General features: G+C 47.6%; 1 protein-coding gene across 12 annotated transcripts in view; it reads left to right on the top strand.

Annotated features, from left to right (window-relative positions):
* The window catches only part of PC (pyruvate carboxylase), a 256,716-nt gene extending 246,683 nt beyond the window's left edge, over window positions 1-10,033 (top strand). For all 12 annotated transcript variants that reach the window (XM_082203891.1, XM_082203884.1, XM_082203887.1 and 9 more), the window contains 8 exons: window positions 8-164; window positions 788-1,028; window positions 1,280-1,529; window positions 2,858-3,102; window positions 3,665-3,844; window positions 5,094-5,342; window positions 6,094-6,234; window positions 8,448-10,033. In XM_082203891.1, the coding sequence (XP_082060017.1) occupies window positions 8-164; window positions 788-1,028; window positions 1,280-1,529; window positions 2,858-3,102; window positions 3,665-3,844; window positions 5,094-5,342; window positions 6,094-6,234; window positions 8,448-8,696 (1,712 nt within the window). In that variant the 3' untranslated portion in view covers window positions 8,697-10,033. The remainder of the gene's footprint in view (window positions 1-7; window positions 165-787; window positions 1,029-1,279; window positions 1,530-2,857; window positions 3,103-3,664; window positions 3,845-5,093; window positions 5,343-6,093; window positions 6,235-8,447) is intronic.
* Window positions 10,034-21,954: the final 11,921 nt, after the last annotated feature.

Below are 21,954 nucleotides of genomic sequence, written 5' to 3'. Positions count from 1 at the left end.
TCCTCAGGTGCCACCTTTGACGTGGCCATGCGCTTCCTCTACGAATGCCCCTGGCGCCGCCTCCAAGAGTTGCGCGAGCTCATCCCCAACATCCCCTTCCAGATGCTGCTGAGAGGGGCCAACGCTGTGGGTTACACTAACTATCCAGACAACTCTGTCTTCAAGTAAGTTCCTTGGGTGATGATCTGCAGTCCGGCTTCCCAATTATGCAGGATAAGCACATTTTCTAAAATTACGTGAGCAGTTTGGGGAGAAAATAGGACTGACTCAGACAATAGGTTCATCTAGTTCAGTATTTCTTACACCAACTGGCAGCATCTCTTTGGGATCACGGGCACAGAGTCTCTCCCAGCCCTACTTGAAAGTGACATCTGGGGTTGAACCCGGGACCTTCTGCATGTGAGGCAAATGCTCTACCATTTGAGCTACGGCCCAGTTTGTATTTGTATGCCACTTACATTTCAGCAAATCTCTACTCAGTTTACAATGTGCGTTAAACTAAGTAGCTTAAATACCGATTCTGCCTGGATAGCTCAGTTGGTAGGGCATGAAGCTCTTAATCCCAGGGTCATGAGTTCGAGCCCCACCTTGGGCAAAAGATTCCTGCATTGCAGGGGGTTAGACTAGATGACCCTCTGCAATTCTGCAAATCTATAAGGCAAATGCAAAACATGGCATTCTATAAAATAGGATGTGGGGTCTGTGGGATGGGGGTTGGAATTCCCTCGTGCCCCCCTTGTGCCCCAAGCCCTCTCCCCTCAGCGATCCTGCATGTTCCCTTCCTCAGGTTCTGCCAAGTGGCCAAGGAGAACGGGATGGACATTTTCCGGGTCTTTGACTCCCTCAATTACCTGCCCAACATGCTGCTGGGGATGGAGGCGGCTGGGCAGGCAGGAGGCGTGGTGGAGGCCGCTATCTCCTACACGGGGGATGTGGCTGACCCTAGCCGGACCAAGTACAACCTGGACTACTACGTCAACCTGGCCGAGGAGCTGGTCAAAGCTGGCACCCACATCTTGGCCATCAAGGTAAAAGGAGGCCCGCCACTGGTCTGAACCCCACACAGCGGAGGGGCTCATTCCCTTCCCTGTTTTGGTTCCCACTGCATCCGCCTTTTTCCTTGTGGCTCCTCCCATATTGTGCTTCGGCTCCTCCCCTCTCACTGACTCCCCTTAATGAAGCCCCGCCCCTAGCCTTACCCTCCCCCACGTTGCCCTCACACCAAATCCCTCTGCAGTTCCCACCTCGGCCTCCCTGAATGCCTCTCTCTCTTTCTCAGGACATGGCCGGCGTCCTGAAGCCACAGGCCTCCTCCATGCTGGTGTCGGCGCTGCGCGAACACTTCCCCAACATCCCGCTGCACATCCACACACACGACACTTCGGGCGCCGGGGTGGCCTCCATGCTGGCTTGCGCCGCCGCAGGGGCCGACATTGTGGACGTTGCCGTGGACGCTATGTCTGGGATGACCTCCCAGCCGAGCATGGGCGCCATGGTGGCCTGCACCCGCGGAACTGAGCATGACACAGGTGCTGGAATCGGGCACAGGGATGAGGGAGGGGCTTCCAGAGATTAGAGAGGCAGGACTTCCTCTTGAAGGAAGGGAAGCAGAAGACCTTGAAGTTTGTCCCTGGCGCCAGTGCTGTCCCTGGCCGCAGAGGCACCATACATTTAAAGCGCTATGATACCACTGCAAGCCATCATGGCTGTAAATACTGTTACAGCACATTGAAAGCAGCATAAGGTTGGGTATTATCACTGAACTTGTTCTGAAACGTTCCAGAAAAATACATTCCCCCCCCCCACAAACTTGTTAGGTTAGTTTAGGTGTATTCTTTTACAATAAATTAGCTTAATCATAGTTGCTATAAGCCAAATTTTCTCAATCCATTCAGATGTATTTGGAAATATGCTTCCCCCTATTTTTAGCTATTATAATTTTAGCAGCAGTTATAAGGTTGAACACTGTTTCTTGATCATTTTCTATAATAACTTATTTTAGATGACCAAGCAGAAATATTATTGCTTCCAAAGGGTATATAATATCCTAACCTATCAGAGATATTAGCCTGAATGGTTTTCCAGAATATTTCTATTTGAGAACAGTCCCAAAAGATATGTATGTAATCTGCTTTATTTAATTTGCATAGCCTTTTCAATGTGTGATGTGAATGTGACCCATACTTTGGAAGCTAGCTAAAGGCATGTCTTTTTACTACAGCTTTTGAAAATTCTGATGGTTTACCTTTTTATTGAGTAACTCTATGCTGCTTCTGGTGTTAGTGAGACGGTTTTGATGTTATTTAAATTATTAAGAATTTGGACACTTCTTCCTAAAACTCCTGATTGTTTTGTAACCAGCTGTGGGACCTTTTGGTGAAGGGTGGGTAATAAGACACATCTAACAAATTGCTACTGCAAGATGTGGCAAAGGCTTCAAAAAGAGCTAGCCCAAAACATTTGATTGCCTGAGGCAAAGAACAAAATGGCTCCCTCTCTCCCTTACACATAAGAGCCAACCAGTTTGCAGTTGTATCTTTCTTCAAGACTGGTGATGGAGCCACACCCTCCACTGCCCCTGAGAGCAGTTTAGGGGGTGCAATGCAGGCACAATTCTGCCCTTCAGCACCTCGTCATTGATTCCCAACCCCTAGCATCTGCCCCCTGAGGTATTTACCTCATCCTGTCTAATGGAAGGGCTGGCCTCCATGGCTTGTAAAAGAGGATTGGACAGATGCATGGAGGAGAAGGCTTTCAGCATCTGCTAACCCCAAGAGCTACTGTTCCCCACCTGGGCTAAAGCAACAAGGCTGCCCATTCCTACCCCACTACATAGAGCTCTCTTCCCCCCACTCAGGCATCCAGATAGAGAAAGTGTTTGACTACAGTGAATACTGGGAGATGGCGCGGGGCCTCTATGCCTCCTTTGACTGCACGGCCACCATGAAGTCCGGCAACGCGGATGTGTACGAGAACGAGATCCCCGGAGGCCAGTACACCAACCTCCACTTCCAGGCCCACAGCATGGGCCTGGGGAACAAGTTCAAGCAGGTGAAAAAGGCCTATGTCGAGGCCAACAAGCTCCTCGGGGACCTCATCAAGGTAAGTGGTGCCTCGTCCAGGGCCCAACTCCCAGCGGCTTCCCTCCCATCCACAGCAAGGAGAGGAGGAAGGGCGGGCCTTTGGGGCAGCCGGGGCACCAAAGAATCTCAGGGTTGTGAGTTCGAGCCCCACCTTGGGCCAAAGATTCCTGCATTGCGGGGGGTTGGACTAGATGACCCTCGTGGTCCCTTCCAACTCTGCAGTTCTATGATAAAGATTCCATGGGGGCTTTGTGCTTTGGGGTTGGAGCGACTCCTCTGTGAAGCCGATTGTAGCATTTGGGACTTTTTAATTTGGAGGAAAGGTGAGTGGAGAAAAAAGTTTGCAAAATTCTGCATGGCGTGGAGAAAGTGGATGGAGAAAGGCTTTTTCCTTTTCCCGTGACACTAGAATTTGGCAACATCCACGGCAGATGGGTGGATTTACTTATTTATTTGCTTTGTAAAATTTCTATGCCTTTTGACCATAGGGAGAACCAGTGGCTCATCGGCCCTCTCCCAAGAGGGAGCCGTCTTCTCACCTTTTCCCTCTTCTTCCCCCCACCCCTTCCTGCTCCCTGAAGGTAACGCCCTCCTCCAAGATTGTGGGCGACCTGGCGCAGTTCATGGTCCAGAACAACCTGACACGGGAGGAAGTGGAGGCTCAGGCGGACGAGCTCTCCTTCCCGCTCTCGGTGGTGGAGTTCCTGCAGGGCTACATTGGTATCCCCTATGGTGGGTTCCCAGAGCCCTTCCGCTCCAAGGTAAGCACCTTTGGTGTCAGGCATGGAGAGTTCTCCCCTCCCTTCTGCAACTTCCCAGATAAGAATTAATGAGCAGTTGATAGATTCATAGTCCTTTTATTACAGCGTCATGTTGCAAACACAAATACATAGCTCTCCATAAGGAAGCAGTTGCCTAGACTAATCATTCTTCCGGCTACTGCAGTATTTTGGGCACCAACAGGAAGTTCCTCCCTCCCTCTGACTCCTTTCTTCTCTGATACATTCTGATCTCCGAGTCAGAGGGGAGGTCCCCCACATTCTCAAGAGACGTCTCCACTAGCTGTCCCCTCCCTTCTGGTTCTGTTGTCATTATCTCATAACTGGGTAACTCCCCCCTAAGCTGTTCAGCTCCTGCCTCTCTCTCTGCTTCTGAACACACTGTGAACAAGGGAGGCGACTCTTCCCCCTCCAGCTCTCCATTGGAGAGAAGCTGGTCTGCCACAGAATGCATCCCCCAGTCCTCGTCTTCAGACCATTCCCTGACATTGGGGTTCCATGGATGATAATCATATCAGACATGGGGCTGCCACTACTACTCATGTTGTTTGCCAACACAGCCTCTTCTTACTCCCACCACCCCTCTGGTCAATGACCAAAATAAATCAGTTCATAACTCCCACCACTCCCTTTACCCCTCACACAAACCCCCAGCCCCTCATACCCCTACCATTCCCACAGCTTCTTCAACCAACATTTTCTTCTCAGTTCCCTGCAACGCTGCTTTACTCAAACTTCTCTTGTTGCTTTAGACCACCAATTCCTCCTCTCCCTTTTCCCCATCCTGATTTCATGCAAATCCTACACTGTGGTGGTGGGGCATTTTTATGTATTTAGGGAGATAGCCAGGTCAGTCATACTCTGAGGAGACGCGTTGAAATCAGCAGAGTTAAGTTACATCAAGTCCACCAAATTCAGAAGGTCTACTCTTGAGTGGGATTAACTGGGTCACACCTCAGGAAAATCCTTCTTAAGCAAGAAGACATTAGAAGATCTTTCTTCATTTCGGCTGGTAACAGCTTCTAGAGGGCTGGAGGCACAACAGTAAAAGGCCCATTTCTTACATAAGCAAAGCACACCTCTGGAACATGCAGTTCTCTCAGCAGTGCCCTGTCTGAGTTTCCAGGTAGGGATCTCTGGTCCTCAGTTGTTTCCCAGCCCTGGTCAAGACCAGTCTGCCTGAGTCACCCCATCAGGGAGACGAGCTGTTGTCTCCTTTGCACTCCTCCAGGTATTAAAAGACCTGCCCCGCGTCGAGGGCCGCCCGGGAGCCTCACTTCCCCCCATGGACTTTGTGAAGTTGGAGAAGGAGCTGTGCGAACAGCACGAAGAAGAGATCACCCCAGAGGACGTTCTCTCCGCTGCTATGTACCCCAAGGTCTTCAACGAGTTCAAGGATTTCACAGCCAACTTTGGCCCCGTCGAATGCCTCAACACCCGCCTCTTCCTGGAGGGGCCGAAGATTGCGGAAGAGTTTGAGGTGACCCGAAGGGTGGTGGAGCAGAGATTCACACAAGCCCCTTTGCCAAGAGGCAGAGGGAGTGGGGCGCCTCCAACCTGGGTGTAGGTGCTCTTCCCCAGTGATCTGGGGGTGGGGGGGACCATTTTCAGAAGCTGGCAATGTCTCAATGAGGGACAGTTATTTGCCCCTCCCCACACTAAGGTACCTTTGGGGCAGCAGTACCACGTAGCCAGACTGGACGTCTTTCCTAACCCAGCCTGGAAATGTTATTGCAGAGCAGATGTTTGGTCACCGAGCTAAAGTCGTGTCCTCAAAAACAAAACACTGTTCTAGTCTGCATGTTTCTGCATAAAGGGCTGGTCTTAAATAGGAATCAGCCTGGATAGTTCAGGTGGTTAGAGTGCGGTGCTGATAACGCCAAGGTTGCCGGTTTGATCCCCGTATAGGACAGCTTCATATTCCTGCATTGCAGGGAGTTGGGCTACATGATTCATCAGTCAGGCCGTAGGTTCATTTAGCTCAGTATCCTCTTCACAGAAAGGCACAGGAAACAGCTGCCTACTAAATCTATCTGGCTCAGTGCTGTCTACACTGACTGGCAGCAGCTCTCAGTAGGTTCCCGAAGGTGTCCCCCAGCCTTACCTGGATATGCCAGGGATTGAACTTGGGACCTTTCTGCATGCAAAGGAGATGCTCTTCCCCTGAGCTTTAGCCTAGCAGGCCCTCCAGGGCAAGGGAACTCAGAGCTCACTGTCTTCCCAACATGTAGGTGGAGCTGGAACGTGGCAAGACCCTCCACATCAAAGCCTTAGCACTGGGAGACTTAAACCGGGCTGGCCAGAGGGAGGTCTTCTTTGAAATGAATGGGCAACTGCGCTCCATCCTGGTCAAGGACACAAAAGCCATGAAGGTAAGATTACCCTGCGGATTTTGCGTGTTGCAGCAGAAGCTAACTTTAGTTAAATGTATGTTGTTGTTGTTGTTGTTGTTGTTGTTGTTGTTGTTGTTGTTACCCCGTCCATCTGACTGGGTTGCCCCAGCCATTCTGGGTGGCTTCCAACAAATTATAAAACCATAATCAAACATCAAATGTTATAAATTTCCCTACACAGGGCTGCCTTCAGATGTCTTCTAAAAGTCAGGTAGTTGTTTATTTCCTTGACAACTGACGGGAGGGTGTTCCACGGGTGGGTGCCACTACCGAGAAGGCCCTTGAACCCTTGATTGGAGCACACATTTAGTTGAAAGCTATAAAATAAAACAAGAAAGCTTATGGTTATTGAGAGCCAGTGGTAGTCTAGTAGTTAGGGTTTCAGACTAGAACATGGGAGTGACTGGGGTTCAAATGCCCCCACTCGGCCACGAGACTCACTGGATGACCTTGAAGTCCAGTCACTGATGCCTCTCATCACAATCCACCTCACAGGGTTGTTGTGGGGATTAAAAAATGAGGGAGAACCAGGCACACTACCTTGAGCTCCTTGGGGAAAAGGTGGGGTATGAAGGCATCAAATTAATAGGAAAGAGTTTGACAGTGGAACAGACTCCCACAAGAGGTGGTACACTCTCCTTCTTGATAGGAAAGAGTTCTATAGTCCTAGCTAACTGTCTAGTTGGAGAACCAAAGAAGCCATGCTTGCCCCCTCGTTCTCAGAAGATAAATCCAAAATGGCCTCGCATCTCAAGGTCAAATGAGACTGGCAGGAGGAAGTTGTTAATAGGATGCAACCTAAAAAGTATCAGTCTAACTTCAAAGGGTAGAATGAGGTCAGCACAGAGTTCAAAGGTATGGGGATAATCTAGAGGTCTCTATCTGTTTAAACGCCATGCTAACCCCTTTTCTGAGTGGCACCCAGACTTCCAACAGGTAATAAATCAGCAGGCTAGCCAATAAGGACCAGGGATAGATAAGTGGGTGGACAAGCTGGCGCCAAGATCCAGATCACAGCTTGCAAGATTAGACTTGCAGTTCGGGAAGATGAATCGAGTGCCCTTTCGGGTGCGTTTGTTTTGCTCGATTTGGATGCTTCTCTAATCATTAAAATTCATCCGTGCCCTCCTGGGAAAAAAAAATCTTGCAACCAGCAATACAAATATTAAAAATAACAAGATTCATTAGCACTGAAATGCCAGTAACAATCAGCCTCAGAGGTGGGTAAGTAGGGGGTTGAAAATACAATTCTTACTCACCAGCGGTGATTTAACAAATGACAATACAGTGCTGGTATTGCATCCCTTTGGGGCCTGGTCCCTTCTCATCTGATCCAGCACCTTACCCTGCATCCTGTTCCCAACAGAGGGCTCAGCCAGATCCATCCAGGAGATCCCTAAGAGGGGGCATGAAGGAAACCACTTCCAGCATGACAGGAGAGATACACATGGAGGTTCTTTTGGCTAACCGCTGAAAGCCGACAATAGACTCCCACTCCTCCTCCTCCGTGCATCTCTATCTCCAGTTACATTTTTAAGCAATCTATGAGCCAGTCTACATGTCCAGAGGACTGATAGGATGTCAGCTGTATAGGGAGTGTACTGTTTCAAATAAGGGGGGTGGCATAGTCCAATGGCTCCTGTGTCAAAAAAACAACAGTTGAAATACCAAATTCTACACACAAAGAAATCAAAAGAGAAGTCTAGGCTATGCCTTCAGTCTAAATCTTTGGCCTTAGTAAGAGCTGAGCTGTTCAGCAGTGGAACAGACTCCCACGAGAAGTGGTGGACTCTCCCTTCCTTGGAAGTTTTTAAGCAGAGGTTGGGTGGCCATCTGTCATATATGCACTCAGGATTCATGAATATTATTCAACACTATCTAAATTGTTAGTTGCAGATTTTGCTGAGTGGTTTTATTGTACTGAACCTTACTAGAATCTTGTCTATATGCCAATAAAGGCTTGAGAATTGAACACAAAAAGAAGTATGATCTAGTTGAGATGCCTGCATTGCGGGGGGTTGGACTAGATGACCCAGGCTCCCTTCCAACTCCGATTTATACCCTGGGACTACAGCTCCCATCAACTAGCCTCTACTTGGTGCCCCAGCATCTGGGGCTGATGGGCGTTGTAGTCCAGACTGAGAAAAGCAATCCTGGCATATCATTCCTCTCCTCTCTCCCTTCTACTCCAGGAAATGCATTTCCACCCCAAAGCCCTGAAGGACGTCAAAGGCCAGATTGGGGCCCCCATGCCCGGGAAGGTGATTGACATCAAAGTGCGGGAAGGGGACCCCATCGAGAAGGGGAAGCCCCTCTGCGTCCTGAGTGCCATGAAGATGGAGACAGTGGTCAACTCGCCCTTGACGGGGACCATCAAGAAGATCTACGTCAAGCCAGAGATGAGCTTGGAAGGGGACGACCTGATCTTGGAGATTGAATAGCCAGCCCTCCCTTGCTCCAGAAGCAGAACAACTTGTCCCACTCGCACGCACACGACCACCCACTGAAAACTGCTGTTTCCCCTCCCTCCGTTGTAACCCAAGCCCTTGCAACGAAGCCCCTCCTTCTGTAGAAACTCTTCACCTTCTCCCCACTATCTCTTGCCAGGCCTGTATTCTGAATGCTTCAGATGGGGGGGAAGCGCACAGAAATAAAAGCATGGCAGCAGGGAGGGAGGGAGCGATCACGTGGGTCAGGGAGACACAGCAAGCGCCCGCTGGTTCCAACTTAGGAGGCAGACAAGGAAAAGCCCCCCTTTTTTGAGGAGGGGGGATTTCAGCTGCTGCCTCCTTTCAAGAATGTGATGGCAATTTCAGCCCCCTCCACCAAAAGTGGAGCCTTGGAGAAAACAGACCTGAGTGGGGAAGGAGACCTCATCTCCATAGATGCACATGCGACATGCGCCCTCTGCCCAGACCCCATGGACCAATTTAGCGGGGGGGGGCCAGGGAGTTGTGCTAGGGATGCCATCGCTTCCTTACCACCTCCCTCTGCTGCTGCTGCTGCCCACTGCTGACTTCACTACATGCTTCTCCCCAACCTCGGGGGGGGGGAAATCTTCTGTAGGACAGATTTCCTTCCTCAGAGCTCCACCCCACCCTCCACACCTCTTAGAATGAACATTTCAGGTCCAGCATTGCCTTATGGTTGGGGAGGAGGGGAGCAGGGTTAGGACCCTCCCTTCCTCTTCCATCACTCACTTCCTTAATCACTCATTACAATTGCCAAAACAGACTTCTTCTCAAGCCAAATTGCAGAGCAATGGGGGTGGGAGAAACCTTTTGGGGGGGATGGAGCACTTCAACTCCCTCCCCCCACATGTGATGTACAAAGCAATCCCAGTCACCAGAATGAGCTAGGCCAGCTGCCACCAACATGGTAGCCCTCTGGGTCTTTTGGACTACAAATCCCATCAGCCTCAGCCAGCACGTACTGATGGGAGTTGTAGTCCAAAATGGCCGTGTTGGCCTCAGATGGTGTGTTGTTTACAGGGTTGTTCACCGAGGGCTGGGAGGGGAACCAGGGTGAGGTCCCCTCTTCCTCCTCCTCCCGCCCGTGGGTGAGGGAACAAAACGGAATAATGGAGCGCAAATCATTTCGACTCCACACTGAGGAACTGAACTGAGCCGGCCGGCATGTCGGCATCTGAAGAATCATGGGATTTTTTGATGAGACCAGCAGGTGAAACGTGGGATCCACAGAAATTTCACTTGAAAGAAACGAAATCTATATATAAATATCTATATAAATATCTCTATATAAAAGCTCATCAAGACAATCCTGTGAGTGGCGTGTGGATCAAGGGAGGGTCTGTGTGGGTGTGATGGCGTCTCTCTCCCTCAGACAGAAGAAACTGAACGCTTGAAGAAGATTCAGGACAGATAGAGGACCTCTTCACGCCGTGCAGAGCTAAATTGTGGAACTCCCATCCACAGGAGACAGTGACGGCTCTGCTCTGCCTCCGCAGTCAGAGGCAATAATGCTTCTGTATACCAATTGCTGGAAGCCACAGGAAGGGGGGGGGGATCTTGGGATCAGGTCCCGCTTGCAGGTTTCCCACATGCATCTTGTTGGCCCCTATGAGAGCAGAAGGCTGGACCAGATGCCTGTTGCCCGACTCTGAACTCTGGCTCCCTCTGGTTGCTGCTTAAATGCCCAAACGCTTCTCAACACTTTGCACGCAACCTTTTGCCAGGTCACAGGGTGTGGTCCAGGGGTGGCTAATGGCTTTGGGCAGCTCCAGGGGCCGCGTTCACATTTTTCAAAACTTTTTGGGGCCGCACAGCAGCAGCTGGTCTGTGCGACCTCCCCTCCACATTCTTCCTATGAATGTTGGGCACACAACTCCCCCCCTCCCTCCAGCTGATCACCCCCTCCTCAAATGATCAGTCTGATGATGGGTTAGGAGGGGGGCAATCTGCACCCTCTTGGTGTACTGGGGTGGGGGAGAGACCAAGGGCTCTGCCTATTTTAATCACCAAGATGGAGGGGGGGTCCTTGGGAGGCCAGAAAAGCATGGATTAGCTGGGGTGGGGGCTGATTCAGTTCACCATATCTCATGCCACGTCCCTCTCCCCTTTTAAAAAATATCTTTGGTACACTGCAAGACACAGTGCCTGTGTGTCTCTGCCCACCCACCACCTTAATTTGCCCAGAAGCACAAGCTGGAGCTGGGTGTGGGTGAGAAAGAATGAGACAGGAGTCACGTTCAGTGTTGGACAAGATGAGTCTCTCTTTTTTAAATAGCTGCACAAGCTACAGTTCTCAACAATAGGTTTCCCCATATTGGGGGGGGGGCAATGCACACACTACATCCTGATCCCAGGAAATTCTCTTGGCGCCCCACAGCTCACAAGAAGCCCTGGCAGCAAGAGTGATAGAAGGAACCCTGAGGATAATATAGTCCAACCCCCTGCAATGCAAGAATAGGCAACTGTCCCAAGTGGGGATTGAACCTGCAGCCTTGACCTCTTCAGCACCACGCTCTAACCAACTGAGCTATCCAAGCCTCTGAAAGTCAGCCCGCATTTGCATAAGGCAACATAGGCACATTTGCATCATAGGATCCTGTGTTCCACAAGTCTGCTTCTACTACCACCCTGACTTGAAGCAAAAAAAAAAAAAAAGCACCTCCTTCCTCAGGGGCAGAGGAAGGGGGGCGGTGGGGGTGGTCCGGCCTGGGTGTCATCACTGAGGGGGGTGACATTCAGCGTGCTGCCCGCCCGTGACTCCCAAACCTACCCCGAGCCATCAGGGGGAGGGGCGGAGCTGCACTGCCTTGCCGACGGCCTTCCCCCCTCCACCCTTCGTTTTTACAGCTATGGGGAGGCTTGGGAGTCATGGGCAGGGGGGCGCCATTGCCCCCTCGCTCCTGGGCTGCTTCCGGGGGGGGGAGCCTCCCCCGAGCTGCCAAAGGAAGAGGGAAGGGGGGGAAGGCTGCTGGCAAAGCAGTACAGCTCCCTCTTCCCCTGCCGCCGCCCAGGAAACAGCCCACCATGGGTGGCTCACCCCCTGGGATGCTCCCCATGGCCCACCCCTGGGTGCACAGTATGTGTGCTGCTCCAGGTGCGCCTCTGCCCTTCCTGCCTTTCAGGTGAGCATCCAAGCTAGGTCCAGTTTGTCCCTTCTTTTCTTTTACATTTGGAAGAAACCTCCTCTCCCTCCTTACAGTCCCCCCCCCCCCGTCCTCTCTCTCTCTCTTCTTTAGCTGATCTAGCCTCTGTGCATGTGCAGAGTTCATGTCTCAGCAAACCTTTTGTACTATTGAAAATGTTGCATCCTTTGGCTAAATTAACATTTGAATAAGGGAAGGGAAGGGTATGGAGTAGATTTTGAAAACAGGGTTTGATTTTAAACAAAAAAGAGAAACTCAGCAATTTAAGTATTTACCAAAGCTAGCGATTTCGGCCCAAGCAAACGAGACTGCTTCCTTTATGTACAGGAAAGGGCTAATATCCCTCTGGCCATTCGCGGAACAATCAACCGCTCTCTTATTTATGAGTAAAAATGGCCAGAGAGTTAGAATTCATAGGAATTTTTTTTTTTTTTTTTAAACATTCTCAGTCATTTCGGCCTTACCATTTGCAGACAAATGGATTGGTCAAGGCTAATTCTACTTGATTATCCATTTGTATGTGCTTAAACTTTGAGTAGACTTTTAAGTCTGATTTTTGTAAATAATAGACAAAATGATAAACACTGTAATCACTTAAATGCTTGATATCACCAGTTCTGCTTCAAACATCATGGCTTTCACCTCTCATCACACCTTTTAAAAAACAAAGAGCCAACCTGGGCTGAATTTCAACTCATCAGCCACAAATTGGGAAAGTTGAAAGGGACCTGGGGTCATCTAGTCCAACCCTAAAATACAGGGTTCATAGCAAGATTTGTACTACCAGAAACACACACATACCTATAGAAATTATCTTTAAAGGAAGATTGAAGTTAACATTTTTCCTAAGATAGGGAGAGGATCTTTTATAAAGCAAAGTTAATTCAATTGATATAACCACTCACAAATAATTAAAACAGCCATAGATTTGATTTAAAAGGAAGACAAAAGTGACAATTTTCCTGAACTTGCAGAGGAATAGTAAGCCTAATCTATGCCCCCCCCCTTGCAGTTTCCTTTAAAGGAAGCTTACTCGGGAGTAAATTTACCTGGCACAGAATAAGAAGGAGAAGGGGGGAAAAACCCTGAAAGAGACAGAATGAAACAAGGGGGGGGGCATTTTCTAAGAAAAGAGGCCAGGACGTCTTATAGAGACTACTGATATCAGGAGCCTTACAATAACTCTCACAATAACCAAATCAAAGTTAAAACTGGACTGACATAATTTTATTAGAAGGAACACCATACTTTCATAGGCATATGCTTAATGAAATACATACACTGCATTTTAGCTTGAGAGCAGTTGGCTCAACTAGGCTTTTGCAGCAGAAACATTAGGTTTTACCACTTGGGAGGAAAACTCTCTTTTGGAGCCCCTCTCAAATAACAAATATTTGCACACTTCATTCTCATTTTTTTGTCTTATTTAGGACTGCTAAGGTCCAGCATGGTTTCCTTAGATTTAAATTTTGAAGCAAGCTTGCATTTTAAACCATGCACACTTAAGAAAGGCAGTCTGCCAGAGACAGAAGGAACAGACAACACACATAACGGACAACATGTAAACATACATATTCTCATATATGTATTCACAGACAACACACATAACAGACAACATGTAAACATATATATTCTCATCCTTTAGTTGGTTATTGCAAGGAGATGGGCCACTACCTTTGGCTTCATTAAGTGAAATTAGTAGGAAGGTCCCACATGGTTTTATGAGCCTCCTTGCCTCTTCAAACACACCACCAGGTAATCAGACTGGTAGGGCTCACAACGCTTGGTTGACTGGGTACCCCTTTATAGATGCATGCGTTGCTGTTGTTGCTTTTTTGCTTTTTCTTTTTTTGGGGGGTGTCTGGGATAGAGAAGGGGAAAAAGAGGGGTTGATTAGGATTGGTATGTCTAGGGGTTTGGTATGCTTAGTACAGGGACGTATAGTAAAGAGGAGAAGGGGCTTCTAGTTGCCTGGCAACTTCCTTAGTGGGTTTTAGAGAGCTCTAGCTATCCGGTTCCTTGCGTTCCATTTCCTATTTCCTTATTTCCTTATTTCCTGTAACCTGGGGTCTCTTTCCACTCTGCCGGTCCTGCCCAATTCCTCATGGGCTATCCCTCCTGGCAACCTCCTACCTATCGTCACATCTCAGGAAAAGGGGCCCTACTGGACGCCCGCGCCATGCAGTGCCAGATCGGGTGGTCCCTGGATAGAATTTCGGGTCGAAAATCCCCCTTGCTTTCGGAAGCGAGCTTACAGTACACGTGGTATGTAGCTCGACCGGTGCGGCTGGGATTGGGATAGAAAGCAAGACCACTTCCTGCCCCCTAGAAAGGACGCTCGGGAAGATCGGAAAGAGAGCTCCAACCCCTTGCTTTCAACTGGGATGTCCGTTGCAGAGAGTCGGCTATCTTTCAAGTCGGGTCTCTCCGTCTTACTTTCGGGCTCCCAATTGGTGCGGCTGGCTGGAGATTTTAAGGAAAAGGGATAGAGCTCAGAACCCCCCTTTCGGGTTGAGCAGCGGTCCCCGGTCTCTCTCACTAACCGGACCAAGAGAAAGGCAAGAAGGAGCGATAGAGAGGAGGGCAGAGAATTCAGTTGCCAGGAGACTTCCACCCCCTTCCCACCAGTGCACTGGATTTTCCTTTTTCCTTATACTCACGCGTCTTCTATGATGATCCCGGGATCGATGAATAAGCCGGCTGGATCCCTCTTTTGCTCCCCGGCTGAACTCCTAGGGCTTTCGATTACCACCCAGAAGATGGCTGGGGGTCCAAAAGGATCTTCCCAGGCAAAATGGCCCGGAGCCGGCTGAAGATTTCGGGGCCCCCAGTCAGCAGCTTGGGAGAACCACAAGCCCCACGTTGGGCGCCAACTGTTACGGAAAAAATCTGGGTGCGGGGTTACTCTGCCACCCAGCTCATCGGACTAAGTCCGTGGGTCCCTGCGGAAGAAAATGAGCTCAGCCGGACGCAGGAGCAAACTGCAGAAGATCCAAGTTTATTGCGCAACAGGTTCAAGGCGAGATTGAACAGTGAGAAAGGGGTGACATGAACTTTTGAGTTTTCCCTCCATGTCCCAGAATACAGTGCATGAAACGTCACGAATACATTATGGGAAGGTTGGGTTTCACAAGTTACATCATGAATATACTTTACACGTCATGAATACATTATGAAAAGGTGGGATTACATTAATTAGCATTTTCGGATGAGGGAGGGGGGATATGCGGAGCGGGAAATATACATAGATACACATTTATTGAGTACTGGTGGTGGCAAGACAATGGGCCAGGAATATACATCGTCTGTCACCTAGTATTGCCCGAAGGAAGGATTTGCAAAACTATCTGACAGGATTAAGAAGTTCCTGCGTACGTGACCTGCCGCTTTGGGGATTATGGAAGTAGGGACAGCATCATGGAGTCCAAGGGGAACTGAGTTGAATGGCACCGAGAACGAGCAGATCAGAACCACGGCTGATTTTATATCAATTTTTGAAGATTTCAGTGATTTCTAAGCCACTCTGTACTAGAGAGCAAAAGCAGAAACAGAGTGGATACATTGTGACAGGATTTTGACAGTATTACTTGAGAGATTATGGAGGACAGGGGAGGGGTGATGGAGTCCTAGAGAAATTGAGCAAATATATTGTAGTGAAGAAGACATTGCCCCCCCCCCGTTCCGTATCAGGTATTAACTACCACCTCCTGTTACAGAAATTGAACAGGGGGAGCGTCTTCAAACATCGGAAGGCAAAGCAATGGGGAAAGTCTCCTGCTAAATTTCAGCACAGCCAGAAGCTGCTGAAAGGCACAGGAGCCCTCCCTGCACATGGAAGTTGGCAACCTTTCTAGGGAGACTCTCCCACAGACGCACTAAACTCCTCTGCCCAGGTTGTTCTCCTGCCTCTGCTTAGAACTACTTCCCCCCACGCAGCCTCTGCTTCACCAAAATGAGGAAATGCCGACTTCAAAGCATCTTCTTATTAACACGTCAATTATTCTTAAGCTATTATTGTCTTTTCAAACTGAGAAGTGAATTTTCGGAGAATTAAGTGAGCACTCAGCGGGGGCTGCTGAGACACAGCTCAGCTGGCTCTTCACAGCTGTAATTAGCTACCTACACACACGTGTGTGTGTGTGTGTGTGTGTGTGTGTGGCAGGGAAGAGTGAGGTGGCGTGCAGGTCATAAGAAAGAAAAAGTATTGTGCTCTGCATTCAAAGGTGAATGTTTGAGGACATTCCGTAGTAGTAAAGTGGGTGTTTTGTGTAAGGAAATTTGAGGTGCAGAAAGAAAGGAGGAACCATATAGACGGAAAATGGGTTTTAAAAAATATAAATATTTTTGCACAGTCAATGGTCAAGAAGGTGGTTTATGCATGTGCTATGGAGGTTTGTCAGGGGCAGGTGGGACTCATCAACCTGGGAAGGTAGCCTAACTAGGAGAAGGAAAACTCTGACCCTAAATCTCCGCAGTCTTGCGGAATATCTTTGGGAGAAGAAAAAGCTAAGGAGTATCACCTCCTGGCAAATAGAAGGGGACGAAATGGAGGAAGTGAGAGATTTTACTTTCTTGGGCTCCATGATCACTGCAGATGGTGACAGCAGCCACGAAATTAAAAGATGCCTGCTTCTTGGGAGAAAAGCAATGACAAACCTAGACAGCATCTTAAAAAGTAGAGACATCACCTTGCCAACAAAGGTCCGTATAGTAAAAGCTATGGTTTTCCCAGTAGTGATGTATGGAAGTGAGAGCTGGACCATAAAGAAGGCTGATCGCTGAAGAATTGATGCTTTTGAATTATGGTGCTGGAGGAGACTCTTGAGAGTCCCAAGATCAAACCTATCCATTCTTAAGGAAAGCAGCCCTGAGTGCTCACTGGAAGGACAGATCTTGAAGCTGAGGCTTCAATACTTTGGCCACCTCATGAGAAGAGAAGACTCCCTGGAAAAGACCCTGATGTTGGGAAAGATTGAGGACACAAGGAGAAGGGGACGACAGAGGACAAGATGGTTGGATAGTGTTCTCAAAGCTACCAGCATGAATTTGACCAAACTGCGGGAGGCAGTGGAAGGCAGAAGTGCCTGGCGTGTTCTGGTCCATGGGGTCACGAAGAGTCAGACACGACTAATGACTAAACAACAAAAACCCTGCACAACTCCAATGTGTAATCCCAAAAACTGCCTCCTGGCAACTCCTGCAGCCAAGCTTTCCTTGGGACCACATCAGTGAGGCTGAGGAGGGGGGTCTTGTCTGGGCAGCTCAGGAGCTTCCAGGCATGTTACTTGGGTGCTGCTAATGCAGCGGTTTGACCTCCCCACCGGAGGAGGGGAGTGGCATCACTGTTCCCAAAGGGCAAAAAATGGAAGCATCTGGACTGGTGCAAACTATTCCAGCTCTATAGAGAAAAGAGAAACTTGTTACATCTTTCTCTTTCCACCTCCACCACCTTGTTAGCAGTAACTAAATATTAAAAAGTCACGCTGAAACAATAATCTCCCAAGTCTGGCTTGCATTTGTAATTGCAAATGCCTGCCCATGGCCCATTTTGCCAAAAAATTGCAAATTTAATTACAAGCTTCAAGTCTCTAAGCTTGAGTTTAGCTTCTTTGAATTTGTAGAAAGTCTCTGAAACTCACTGCTGCCTGCGCTCCAGTCTCCAAGCAGCGGCAGACTCCAGGGATGCCTATGCTTACCCAGGATTCAGTTTCCTTGGAATGACAGTCAGTGGAGACTGCGACATCCTTAAAATATATGGCTTGGTTTACACATATATTTACAACCTGAGCATAGAGTGGAGGGGCTCACAGTATTAGCACCATAACAGAAGTTGCTTAGGTTAGGTTTCCAGGAAAGCCACAACTTGGGGTCCAGTGCAAAGCAAGACACACCTCTGTGTCCCCAGCTTCCAGCATCAGGCAAACTTAAACATAAAACTATCCCATATACAGCCCCCCTTGGCCTATTCTCCATCTTACAATAACTTGGCATCCAGGCAAGTGAGGTAGCAAAATGCTGCCCATTTGTTCCTATGGCAACAGAGCAACCTCTTTAGATATGGTAAATAGCAGTACTTAACTGACCAGCCAAGGTCATTATGTTAACAAAGGAACTTTCTGGATGCTTCTGCAGCCTCTTCTGTAAGACAGCCTGGAAGGGACCTAGTGTATCATCTAGACTGACACTGCAAAAAAAGAGAAACCCCTCCAAAATATCTGTTTTTATCTATGCAACACCCTTCTCCAATGTTTTGTGCTACAACTCCAGGTTGATGGAAGTCATAATCCAGAATATCTGGTGGGCACCAGGTTGGGGAAGCCTACAGCATTTAAGGTGCTTTACAGCCACTTTAACCATTACAACAGCCTGCAAATTCATGCAGAGTTGAGTTTCGAACCAGTCACATCCCGGATTGCAGCAAAGCCTTCCATTCAGCTGCTGCTGCTGCTGCTGCTGCTACTGCTGGCCTTGACAACAACCTCTGGGCGCAAATGAGCCTTTCAATTTGCATTGTGCTGCTCCTTTTCCTGCCCATAAAGCATCTTCAAATTGAATTCACAGGCGGAGGGATTCAAAGAGCCAATCGATAGCATTAACAATTCATGATTCATGCTGGGTTAATTATGAGGCAACAAGGCCAGAGCTCAGTCAAGGTCATGCCATTGCCTGCCTCTGCTCTACACAGCCTCTCCCAGCCCCTGAAAAGCTTCCAACACCCAATTGCCCCTTTGGAGGGAGAAATCCTTGGACAACCCACCGCATCATGAGCATTGAAGGACCAGCCTAATCAGGCAGCAAAATTAAGTGTCGATAATTTCCCATGAACTCCATGTCCAAATCATCCCTTATGGGAGAAGGAGGTGAACTCCCTGCACTCAGAAAGCTCGCCTGTCAGGGAGCACCTGCTGAATGTGCAAAGGGCATATCCACACATTCACCACTTGCAATCAGAAGCAACCACCTGGACCACCTAATTCTGCTGCATCTGTTTATGTCTCCAACTTTCGTCCAAAGATCCCAGGGTGATTCACAGCATGAAAATAGAGGATAAAAGCACAAAATAATTAAGCAAAGCAAAAGAATAACCCAAAAAATCAAATAACTAAAAAAAACATTTAAAAGGCTGCAGAATATTAATCGGCCCAAAGTCTGGTTGAAAATTTTTGTCTAGCACCAGAGATGTATAATGAAGGTGCCAGGCGAAACTCCCTGGGGAGAGCATTCCACAAATGGGGGGCCACCACAGAAAAGGCCCATTCTCATGTCACCCTCATAGTGACTGTTTCACGCAGCTTCATAACTGCACAAGAGCAATTTTGATTTTTTTCTATTAAAAAAAGTGTGTGAGATAGAGAGAGCGGGGGAGACACACACACAGAGAGAGACAGAGACAGAGACAGAGACAGAGAGACAGACACTCCTGGTGCATGTATGTAAGTCCTTTTAAAGTTCAAGGGTATTTTACCCACTTGAAAACATTTTCCAAACCTCACTATTCTCCCCCTCCACTCATTGAACAAGGCTTTTTCTTGGCATCCTTTCATAATCTTCCTCCCCTTTGGAGTGAAATTGACTAGATCAGAATACAGAGGATTTCATCGCTGTAGAAAAGAGGGGAAGAGTGTGCATGCAATCTGCATCTTGAGGCAAACAGCAGATCCGCACCTTACATTTAAAGCACATTTAAAGCATGCAGCTTTCCCAAAAGAATTCTGGGGACTGTAGTCTCCCCACACACACACACACACAATTCCCAGCATCCTTAGCAAACGACAACTCCCAGGATTCTTTGGAGGAAGCCATGTTCTTTAAATGTGTGTTGAATGTGCTTTAAATGTATGGTGTGATTGCAAGCCTAAATGCAGACCCAGTCGCCTTTTTGTTAATTCTCCCCTCTTCTCACTCTGTTCCCACCACTTCTTTGAGTAATATCTAGCCTGAGAAAAACCTCTGGAGAACTCGAAATGCCTCTCATTTTATGACATATTTTGGTTGGTCCAAATAAATCTATTGCCCACCTGTGAGTTTAGGTAAATAAACCATCTTCCCTGGCTGCAGCAAAATTTGTCACCAACACTGACACTCTCACGTTCATTAGTTGTGTCTCACTATAAGAGGTGTTTCTCATTTCTTAAAGGGCTTTGAGCACAGGCCCACAACATGAATTTGCATAACATTTGCACATGCCAATATATTTGTATTGATACCTCTGGTCAAATCAAGATGTTGATTGGCTGGGATTGCACCAGTGCTGTGCTCTGCACTGCGCTCAACCAAATTAATAATAATAATATTTTTAAAAATATTTTTATTTTGCAAATTACAGTACGATAAAGAACAGCAATGACAAAGCAGTTACAGATCTCTCAGGTGTCATTATTACAGTATATTCTTTTATATATATTTTTATATAAACCATTTCCATTGGCTTATTGAATGTTTACAGATAAATTATAAACAGATAAAAACATTGACAGGATTATTGTAATAACCTGCAATTTCATAGGAGTATATATTTAAAGGAGCAAATTAAGTGAATGTGGATATGCAGAAGATATTAAAAACAAATTTAAGGAACCACAGAAAGAGGGGGAAGGAAGTCAAGTTTTGAAATGCCAAAATGATTGTAAAAATGTATAAAATTAGTGAAATGTATAAACTTGAAAAGTATAAATAATTTTTTTAAAAAGAAAAATATATATATAGGCATTAAAATCAGAGAGAAAAAATCAGTAAAACAACTATCTAATATAGTCCCTCCAAAATCCTGGGTGGGTAGTTGGAGGTTGTGAACTCTCAAGAGAAGGATTTATGAGCATTAGGAATGGAAACCATTCCATGTCAAATTGATTAGATATAGCTTCGCCCCTCACTTTATGCATATCATGTGTCAATCTTTCCATGACAGCGAGACGCCAAAAACTCTTATAATAATTTCGTGATCAAAAAAATCAGAGGACATTTTCCAGCCTCTGACTTTTGTTGATCTGACTGCAACCAAAAGGACATTGCTAAGATCTTTATGGAAAGTTAATTTAATAGTAATGATAACAATGACAAACAACAGCAACAGAAAGGGAGGACAAGGTGTTAAGTTGTGGGTGAGCATATCAGACAACACAGCGATTCTTCAAACAGCTCTTGTTTATTCACAGGCCAGAACAGAACTGAACTAAAGGGTTCAGTCAGCCTGCTTATATGGAGCTCCAGTACAACGTAACTGTAACAATTTTCTAAAACTATCCAATCACTGAACGTCACTTTCGATTTGCATAACTATTTGCATAACTATCTACAGTATCCCCCTGCTGGCCCAGGGTGAGAACTTCAGTACATAACACAAGGGGCAGAAGATTTAGAGCTCTGCACAAAAGACCCAGGACTCAGCCCCCCCACCCCTGCCCAGGCTACCTGCAAACACTCCTGGTAGTTATCAAGGTACCAAATGCTGGATTAGTCCTAGCAGCATGGCAGCCTTTGGGGGAAACTTGCTCTTCCGTAGGACCATCCCTGCCATGCAACAGATTGGGCGTTCGAAAACTGCCATGCTTCAGGTTGGAGGGGGCAGATGAAGTGCTGAAGGCATGTCAGAACAGTACCATTTTCAGAAGGGTTCCCACTATGCATCAAAAATGGCAGCATTTTGTGACAGCTTAAAGGCACTTTATCAGATGGACAGAATGTCATCCTGAGTTGGGTGCAGCAAGACCTCTTTAAATTGTTGGTCCTAACATAAGTGGGAGTTTCAGAAGACCAGCACAGCTCCTCTGCAATGCTCAGCCTAAACATGCACTTTCCAGAAGGGCGGTTAGTTCTAGGAGTCTGCTGCAGCAAAAATCAACAGTAGGCCTTGTGACACCCCTTAGAGACCGACCAGTTATGCCAGGGAAGAAGACCCTCCAGGTGTCCCTATTTTCCAGGGACAGTCCCTGTTTCTGATTTGATCTTGGAAGGTTCCACTATCCCTTAGGATGTCCCTATTTTCATTGGAGAATTGTTGGAAGGTATAGAGTTATGCGACCCCCGAGCCAAGGAGATAAGTAATTATATAACCTCCAGAAGACTTCTGAAGGCAGTCCTGTATA

The sequence above is a fragment of the Podarcis vaucheri genome (genome assembly GCF_965113315.1).
Source record: "Podarcis vaucheri genome assembly, chromosome: 16".
NCBI lineage: Eukaryota > Metazoa > Chordata > Lepidosauria > Squamata > Lacertidae > Podarcis > Podarcis vaucheri.
Note: the sequence above shows the minus strand (reverse complement) of the source record. Positions and strands in the feature narration are given on the sequence as shown.